Source organism: Anoplopoma fimbria, chromosome 9 (genome assembly GCF_027596085.1).
Source record: "Anoplopoma fimbria isolate UVic2021 breed Golden Eagle Sablefish chromosome 9, Afim_UVic_2022, whole genome shotgun sequence".
Classification (NCBI taxonomy): domain Eukaryota; kingdom Metazoa; phylum Chordata; class Actinopteri; order Perciformes; family Anoplopomatidae; genus Anoplopoma; species Anoplopoma fimbria.
The window spans coordinates 2,927,160-2,936,825 of record NC_072457.1 but is presented as its reverse complement, the minus strand read 5'-3'; the positions used below and the strand labels follow the sequence as shown (position 1 = coordinate 2,936,825).

The window sequence follows — 9,666 nt, the reverse complement described above, 5'->3', positions numbered from 1 at the left end:
GGCTGGTGTTAAGCAGCAGCTTTGTACCAACCACGGAAGACACAAGCTCACTTCAAAGACGACATCCTCCTTTTTAGTGAAGACGTGTTCATGATGACTTACTGACATAAAGAGTTTCTGATCTACCTGCTGATTCAACAGAGAGGAGCAGCTATGAGTTCAACAGCAGCAGCCAGTGGATTTGTCGTCTTCCTTCTCTCTGTACAAGGTACTGTACATCTACATTTATATTCTTAAGGCTGTAAGCGCACCTCAGAAAAACAGAGGAAGTTGTGTTTTTAGTTAATAAACAGACTTGATGTTATAACATTTGGTGCAACATTCCCTTTTCTTTCTTTAGATTGAAGTCTTTACAGGACGACCAACAGAGAGCTGTTTTTAACACCAGCAGCATCTCTGTAACATTACAAACGTCATGAACTGAAGAGTTGTGCGCCATTAAATTGAGTAACACTCTTGAGTTACTTGTTTTGCCCCTTCATGGTCTTTTTGCATCTCCTTGTAGTCATTTTGTGTCTATTTGTGGATGTTTTTACCCTTTTTGAAGAAGTTTTTCATGTATTTGTGGTCGTTTAGAGTCTCTTCCTGGTTGGAATTCAGATTTTTTCGTTTTAAAAGAGCAAATTTGAATTTTGAAATCTAAGGTATTCACATCTGAAGTTAGTTTATGTCGACCTTTAAAAGCCATTTAAAGTCTAATGCTTCTAATCTTCAGATCACACTATTGACCAACGCCTCAGTGTTCTACTTTTCTCTGCAGTTTGTTTTCACACTCTGCAGCAGCCTGATCACAGACAGAAAACCACAGAGCAAAGCAGACTGCATTTCTCATGAACTGTTTCCTTCTAATGTCTAATCTACAGCTTCTTTATCTTGTTCACTCTGTTTAAGTTGACAGGTTCAATACATTACTGTTCCTTTAAACTGCAGAGATCATGTGTACATCGTTGACTCATTCTTTATTTTACAATTCTCATGTAAACTCAATAATATGCATATTTCTCTATACCTCTGATCACTTTAGCACAAACCAACCAACAATAAAACTTAATCTACAGTATTAACCTATTTTTAAAAACAGACAGAAGTAAAAATATGAGAACAACACAGAATAAGTCTTTGGTAATATAAAAGGAGGACTAGTGTTCTAGTGGCCTTCCAACACATGTTAATAATGTAAAGAGGAAGGAAGCCAGGCTTGTGTTAAGCAGCAGCTTTGTACGAACCACGGAAGACACAAGCTCACTTCAAAGACGACATCCTCCTTTTTAGTGAAGACGTGTTCATGATGACTTACTGACATAAAGAGTTTCTGATCTACCTGCTGATTCAACAGAGAGGAGCAGCTATGAGTTCAACAGCAGCAGCCAGTGGATTTGTTGTCTTCCTTCTCTCTGTACAAGGTACTGTACATCTACATTTATATTCTTAAGGCTGTAAGCGCACCTCAGAAAAACAGAGGAAGTTGTGTTTTTAACACCAGCAGCATCACTGTACTCTTCTACTTTAACATTATAAACTTTATAAACTGAAGAAGTGTGCGCCATTAAAGACAGTAAAGTTGTGTTTGTGTGGATGGAAGTAATGACTGTACAAACATTAACAAAGAAAAAAAACTGAATAATTTGTTTAACAAAAATGAACCGCTCTGTGGAACTTCCTACAATCATTCAGCCAGCGTTTCTATGCATTAGACCACATTTATTCATTTTGTGTCTATTTGTGGATGTTTTTACCCTTTTTGAAGGAGTTTTTCATGTATTTGTGGTCATTTATAGCCTCTTCCTGGTTGGTGCGTTTATCTCTTTGAGTGACATTTTGTAAGTGAAGGCCAGAGGGGCCCCTGACACTTTGGGCCAGAGCAGCGATGGATTTATGATTATGTTTGAAGTAAAATTAGAATAAAGAAATATGTGGACATACTTACAGAGAAGCAAGAGGTTGTTTGTTTCCACCTGTCAATGAGGAGCCATGTAGGTATAACATGCAGGATTTAATTAAATCACTGCCAGGTGCTGCAGAATTCAGATTTTGGGGTTTTAGAAAATTGTTTTTACATCTGAAGTGTGTGTTTATGTCGACTTTTAAAAGCCATTTTCAGTCTAATGCTTAAAAAAAGCTGCCAGTGATCTGTTATCTACATATCACACTATTGACCAACGCCTCAGTGTTCTGCTTTTCTCTGCAGTTTGTTTTCACACTCTGCAGCAGCCTGATCACAGACAGAAAACCACAGAGCAAAGCAGACTGCATTTCTCATGAACTGTTTCCTTCTAATGTCTAATCTACAGCTTCTTTATCTTGTTCACTGTGTTTAAGTTGAAAGGTTCAATACATTAGTTCCTTTAAACTGCAGAGATCATGTGTACATCGGTGACTCATTCTTTATTTTATAAATAATCATGTTAAACTCAATGATTTGCATATTTCTCCATACCTCTGATCACTTTAGCAAGAACTAGAAACAGCATTAAAACTTTATTTACAGTATAAACATATTTTTAAAAACAGACAAAAAATGTTTTATATGAGCAAACGTGACACAGAATAAGTCTTAGTTAAGATAAAACTTTGTCTCACACTGACAAATGAGAGTCTGTCCTCTGATGTTGTTCTGAGTCTGACTGTGGTTCCTGATGTGCTCTGTGTTACAGTGATACAGAGTGAGGGTGGCTGGGGAGTGACTTACACTCCTACTGAGGTCTGTGCTGAAGAAGGATCAACAGTGGAAATACACTGCACCTACACATACCCATCTAGAATACAGCACCGTGATATCAAGGAAGCATTCTGGTTCAAACAGAAAGGTGGTGAACCTGTGGATCTGAGAACAGACTCTGAGTATTCAGGTCGTGTGCAGTACAGATGTGATGAGAAGAAGTGCACCCTGATTATTACAAACGTGATAAAGAGTGACTCAGCTGAGTACAAGTTCAGGTTCAGGACAAACAAACAATATGAGAAATATTCTGATTCACCTGGAGTCACTTTGTCTTTCACAGGTAATTAATTTAATTCACATGTAAATAATCTACAAATGTTCAACATCTAGAAAACTAGAATATAAATGTCTTGTGTATATTTTGACAGTTTAGTAAAATAACATTCCTGTTCCTTCTTCACAGATCCAGGTCTCCAGGTGAAGGTGAGCAGATCAGATCTTACCTGGTCGTTGCTGGAGTGTCACAGCAGTTATGTTCTGCCTGATAATCCTTCCTACATCTGGTACAAGAATGGACAGCACATCAAGAGAACATCCTCTTCTTATTCAGTCTACTTTGGTTCTGCAGACAGCTACTCCTGTGCTGTAAGAGGATCTGAGAATCACTGTTCTCCTCCAGTGTGTAAGTTTACTCCACTGTGTCAGCCTGTGGAGGTTTAAGACCATTTCATATGGCGGCACCAGTCTGGTACTGAATGAGAATTTATGGTTACCAAAAATATTAAGCACATCTGTTACAAACCTCAGGAGGTAGAGCTGTCGTCCACTGATCAGAGGGTCGGTGGTTCAATCCCTGGCCCCTGTTGTTTATGTGTAGAAGTGTCACACACACACACTGATATAACAATACATTTACAATCACAGCTGTAAACACACTGGAGTCTCCTTAATGTTAAAACAGTTGATGATGCAACAGCTGTGATATCAAGAAATATTTAAGAGTTTCTTTGTTAGACTTAGAGGGAATTTGTTAATGATGACAAAAAAATAAATAATAAGAGCCTGTCTTTATTTCCCCAGAAATGACACTTAAACTTCACCCTCCACCTCCATTATTTAATACATCTGTTTGGTAAATTATTTACAAAGCATAATTATGAAGTGATCTTCCAGCTGGGTGTGAGAAACAATCAATAACTCCCTACAACAGCTAGAACTGAGAGGACAGACTCAGCTAACGACACAACCAGCATCTAAAAGAAGAATGTTGATGAAGATTACAAATGATTAAAGGCTTGTTATTCTCAGTTTCCACCAGCAGGAGTCTCACCTGTGACAGATCCAGGATCAGCACTCTGGACAGCTGCTGTGATAAATAATAGGGACAGTCTAAAAGAAAAACAGATATTAAAATAGTCAATTGTCTTTGATAGTATATTATATAATCTTTAATTATGTGTATTCATTTCTCCTCCAGATGCTCCAAAGCTTCCCTCTGTGTCAGTGAGTCCCTCTGATGAGATAGTGGAGGGCAGTTCAGTGAATCTGACCTGTAGCAGTGATGCTAACCCAGCAGCTAACTACACCTGGTACAAGGAGGGTGAAGACTCACCAAAAGCATCAGGACAGATCTTCACCATCACTGGCTTCAGAGCTGAACACAGTGGGAATTATTACTGTGAAGCTCAGAACAACAGAGGACGTAGTAACTCCACCTTCCATCTGATTACTGTGGCCGGTAAATAATTCTCTTCAGGACCATTGACTTACACATTATCTTAACAATCCAGTTAAACAAGCGACTCACAATAAAAGGAGCCTTTAGTTACACTACTCAACTTGTTTTTGCAATCTTTACTGGTGCAGCTGTCATTCATTATCAACATGGTTACATTTGCACATATGTTTACACAAAAACAATGTATACTTGACGGATGAAGACTCACATTACCTGCTGCCCCTGTAGTCCAGTGGTGTCTGCCTTTATTGAACTTAGTTAACTAGTCAGCTGTATAAAGATAAAGATAAAGATGAAGAGGTTTCTATTGTCATTGTAGTGATACAACGAAATTCTGTTTGGTAGCCCTCAGCCAGCTAGCAGCAGTGAACACAATAACAACAATATAGAAGATAAATGATGAATGATGGAGGCCACAGCTCTGGGGAAGAAGCTGTTCATCAGTCTGTTTGTGCGGGTTTTTATTGTTCTGTACCTTCTCCCCGATGGCAGGGGGACAAACAGACTGTGACCTGGGTGGGTTGGGTCCTTGCTGATGTTGCTAGCCTTCTTGTGTAGACGACTAGCGTAAACCGTGTCCAGAGTCGGGAGCTTGGTTCCTACGATCCTCTGCGCTGTTTTAACTTCCTGGGCCAAGTCTCTCTGGTTCTCTGCTGTGCAGCTGGTGTACCACACAGTGGCGCAGTGGCAGAGGATTGACTCTATGGGGCTCCTGTAGAAGTTGACTAGGAGCTGAGAGGGGAGTTTGGCTTTTTTGAGTTTCCTCAAGAAGAAGAGCCTCTGTTGGGCTTTCTTCACCAGGTGGGAGGTGTTAAGGCCCCATGTCAGATCCTTTGTGATGTGGATTCCCAGGAATTTGATGTCACTTACACTCTCCACCTCTTCACCATTTATGTGGAGAGGGGGAGGTGTGGTCTTCCTGGTTCTCCTGAAATCCAAGATGATCTCTTTGGTTTTTATAGTGTTAAGGACCAGGTTATTGTCAGTACACCACTCAACCAGATGTTGTACCTGCTAGTTAGCCAGATATTAAGCTAATTCCACCATGCTTTTATGCTTTGAGTCTGTTTAGTTTATATAGAAGTTAGCCAGCTTCAAAAGTCCCAAAAGCAACAGTACACATAAAAATGGAGGCAACTCTGTCCATCCAGCTACGTTGCTTTTAATGTCCATTCTACACCTATTTTATTTCTACGATGTGACATTCAACCCAACGGCAACACACTTGACTTTGAAATCACATGTGGATGAAATACTATATCATCTGCATACAGCAGAGATGCAATCCTGAGTTCCTAGAGATTCTGTTACACTGCGTTAAACCATTCTATGTATAATTACCATGTCTAATGGACCAGAACAACAAATTAATATAGTTTGTTTGATCACTTTTCCCCAAGGATCAATGACAACAGTAGCTGTTGGATCAACCGCTGCTATTTTTCTGGCTATCATAATCCTCGCTGCCTTCCTGTTGATTAGGTGAGCAGTTCAGCTTTACTGTGATTATATTCAGTAATGCATCTTACATTTGCTCAGTTGTTGACTAACTTAATTTGATGATTAATTTGTTTGTTCATTTATTTTTCTATCCAGAAGAAAGAGGTCCTCGACACAAACTAGTGAGCCTGGAGAGAGACCAGACAACGACGCTCAGGTGAGGAAGAAGAGCTCAGGTGTCACAAAGAGTTCACTCTCACTTTAAAACGCATTTGAAAATTCATCATGTCTTCTTAAAGTCTTCATGGCCCTTTTTGGATACTTTCATCTGTTGATTATCACAATAATTAACCTAAATGTCAATGTCACACACTGGTTTTCCTTTACCCCATGCTGCCCGTTTTTCAAATTGCACACAGTGATTTTTTTTTTTAAATAAACTATTTTAAACACTAGAGTTCTCTGCCATTTTGAACAGCTGATCTACATTTAATACAATGAAAACATTTACTTCAGTTCATCAGGTAAACATGGCGGAAGCGAAAGACGGAAGAAAGCGAATGAGAAGCCAAAATTTCTGAAACTTTTGAAAAGTCAGTACTTTTTTGCAGTAGTCAAGGAATCCTTTGCGGTGATGAAAGAGTCTTAAGTTAAAAAAAACACTGTTTAAACTAAACATCAGTCCCACACTTTGTTCACAGGCACATGATGTTTTTCTGGTCCAGAAAGAAAGATTTTCTTGCAATGTGACTTGTTGAAAATTACACATTTACTATTGTTTGGCCCTTGACCTCTAACATGTTACTCTATACCCACAATCAAAGAATTGTAGCCGCCCCGGCTTTATCCAGCCTTTGTCTTTCTTAAACTATAAGGTCCTAGGACAGAGACACTGTTACCAACACTGTGGGTGATGTGGCTTTGAGCTTTGGCTCTTTCATTGTTTGAGGATGTACACCTCTACATCCACAGATACATGTTAGCAGTTTGTAAATTAAACTTCATTAACCTCTGCTGGTGACCAATCGAGATTACAACAACAAAAACAGAAGTGACCTCAAACCTGTGGTTCACTTTTTGACTTTGAAGCTGAGGTTTGATGCCACGACATGAGATATTGGAAAGAATGAATGCAGGGAATGTGTAGCGTCTGGCGAGAGTACACAAGTGTCAAATTTAAGAGTGCCAGTGCTACCAACGAGTGAGTCCATGATAATCTTTCTCTGCTACATAAAGTTTGGAACGGCTGTTGCTTTTATTCCCACTGTTTTCCTGTCATTTAAACCTGTTCTTAGTTAACATTGTGAGCTTTCTGTTTTTCATTCACAGATCAAGAGGTCAAGGAGCAGTGGATGATTTATCTGCACTGTACAGCAAAGTCAGCAAACAACCAAGAGTATGAACACAACCATGATCTGTGATCTGTTACTTTACAGTGTTAACACAAATGTATGAATATGAGGTTTGATATACTGTATTTACCATTGTTATGATGTCCAGCAGAGTACTAGTATCAGGTAGCAAATGGGTGGTCAGCTTGTAATATATAAATAGCCTTTAAATACAGAATTAGCTTCAAAATGTTACTTAGTTGTAATATTTTACTGCCAGTGCTAGCAGCTTTCAAACATGGTAGAATTATAAAGTGTATGTATGTCAAATAGTATTAATTTTGTGAAACAAGTTTAAATCATATTAATATAGTTGGTGGGATGGGAGTGGTCTGCTGTTCTGCACCCCCTTTCTCAAGAAGATAAACCAAGAAGAAGTCAGAAGAAACTGCGCTCATCTACTTTGTCCGCATTGGTGATCTTGACCCTTGAGCAAACTGACGCATATGGACAGAAATTCATTGTTATTCATTGTACTCATCATTTTCTTTATTCATTCCATTCAATTTGTTCGTTAATTGTGTATTCATTTATTTTGTTTTCAGTAGTTTTGGTTATGCAGTCCAATAAATATTTAATTCATGAAGAATTTGATGCAAATTTGGCTGCGCAGCATTAGGTACGGGAATGTCGATTGGTCAGTCGTTCCATCACTTCAGTCCAACACTTCGGTCTGGACTGAAATATCTCAACAACTATTGACATGAAAGGTTTTACTGACATTCGTTATCCATTGAAGATGAATCATACAGCCTTTGGTGGTATCCTGACTTTTAATTTAATTTGTCATACACTTTTATTCATGATTAAATGCAACAACCATCCTCTGCTTTACTTTGTGTTTACCTCTTATTACCAAACCTGTTAACACAGATAAACCTGTTTAACATCAGCATGCTAGCATTGTTAATGTGAGCATGATAGCATGCTGTTGTTAGCATTTAGCATAGGGCACCACTGGGCCTTACTGCAGCCTCACACAGCTTGTTTTCTGTAGCTGGATTGTTCTATTATTAGTTTTGCATTGCAATGCTTTGTCATGTTAACACCAGAAAGCATGTTTCTGTCTTTACATTTTCTTAACCTTCTTAATATCTCATCAGTAGTTTACCTTACTATCAAAACATTGTTGATTTGACTAACTTCATGGTGATGTTCTCATTGAACATGTCGGTCGTTTCTGTCTGCAGTAATGAAGGAAGCAGGTTTTGTAATAAGTATTATCAATAACCCCAGATGTTCTTTTGAATTAGACCACAAATCTTCCAAAGAGGAAGCCATGATGTGCAAGACGCAGAACTCACCTTAACATCTGCCTTCCACACTGATTAAAACTTTCCTTGAGGAAGTAAAACTGTGACGGCATCAGATTCCAAACATTTTCTCATTACGTCCTCTCATCATAGTTAGTAGAATTAACCTCAGACTGTCAGACTCTGCTGCAGTAAAACAAGAGGTTTTCTAAAGGGACTCTGGTGGTTGGAAACAGTACCACTTTTGTCCACAGGGACCGCCAGAATCAACTCAAAGTGAAAGTTCCTCCTAGTAGATTTAATATGTTGTGTTGAGGCAAAGTTTAAATAATGAATCAGGTATGGACTGTAGTTAGTTAGTTAGTTAGTTGTTAATACTTTTCTTAAACTTGAAACCATAGAATAACTTAAGGTATTTCTTCATTGCTGCTAATGCAAAGTGTTAGATACTGGTTCATCCAAATTACAAAAACATAATTTCTCACATTCCATAACATCTCTGTGCTCAAAGATAGAAAAGATGTGAAGGATGTTCCTTTTCAAAAACAATGATCTGCTCTGGTTATTCAGAATAATTCACAGAACACACAGTCAAGTGATTTAATAGAGATTCATTATGTCAGTGAAAGTCCTCATAGTTTAAAAGTACGTGTGTGTGTGTGTGTGTGTGTGTGTGTGTGTGTGTGTGTGTGTGTGTGTGTGTGTGTGTGTGTGTGTGTGTGTGTGTGTGTGTGTGTGTGTGTGTGTGTGTGTGTGTGTGTGTGTGTGTGTGTGTGTTCTTTCTCCAGTTCAGGGCATTCAGATGTTTGGTAAAGGCCAGTACAGCCAGGCGGTGGACATGTTTACAGAGGCCATCTACTGCGACCCCAAGGACCACAGGTGAAATATGAGCTCAGCTGCACTGACCCTGTCCTCTAATGATTGGTCCTCCTCGTCTTCCTCCTCGTCTTCCTCCTCACACTCACTGTAGTTTTAAATGGACGTCTCTCCTCGACTCTCACAGGTTCTATGGAAACCGCTCCTACTGTTACTGGTGTCTGGAGCAGTACTCGCCGGCCCTCACCGACGCTCAGAGGTCCATTCAGCTGGCTCCTGATTGGCCGAAGGGGTACTTCCGTAAGGGGTGTGCTCTGATGGGGTTAAAGGTCAGCTTACAACAGACTAACAGTTCCAATAGAAAAG

General features: G+C 39.2%; 1 protein-coding gene across 1 annotated transcript; it reads left to right on the top strand.

Moving 5' to 3' along the window:
- Nucleotides 1–99: 99 nt before the first annotated feature.
- On the top strand, nucleotides 100–8,045 carry LOC129095309 (B-cell receptor CD22-like). Its single transcript, XM_054603708.1, has 7 exons — nucleotides 100–208; nucleotides 2,655–3,002; nucleotides 3,126–3,344; nucleotides 4,140–4,400; nucleotides 5,801–5,882; nucleotides 5,997–6,057; nucleotides 7,170–8,045. The coding sequence occupies exons 1-7, from the start codon at nucleotides 154–156 to the stop codon at nucleotides 7,194–7,196; spliced, it is 1,053 nt and encodes a 350-aa protein (XP_054459683.1). The 5' UTR covers nucleotides 100–153; the 3' UTR covers nucleotides 7,197–8,045.
- The last annotated feature ends 1,621 nt before the right edge of the window (nucleotides 8,046–9,666 follow it).

Coding starts and splice junctions, on each gene's coding strand:
- LOC129095309 (XM_054603708.1), top strand. CDS start 154: ATGAGTTCAACAGCAGCAGCCAGTGGATTTGTCGTCTTCCTTCTCTCT. Junction 209..2,654: donor CTTCCTTCTCTCTGTACAAG/GTACTGTACATC, acceptor TCTGTGTTACAG/TGATACAGAGTGAGGGTGGC. Junction 3,345..4,139: donor TCACTGTTCTCCTCCAGTGT/GTAAGTTTACTC, acceptor TTTCTCCTCCAG/ATGCTCCAAAGCTTCCCTCT.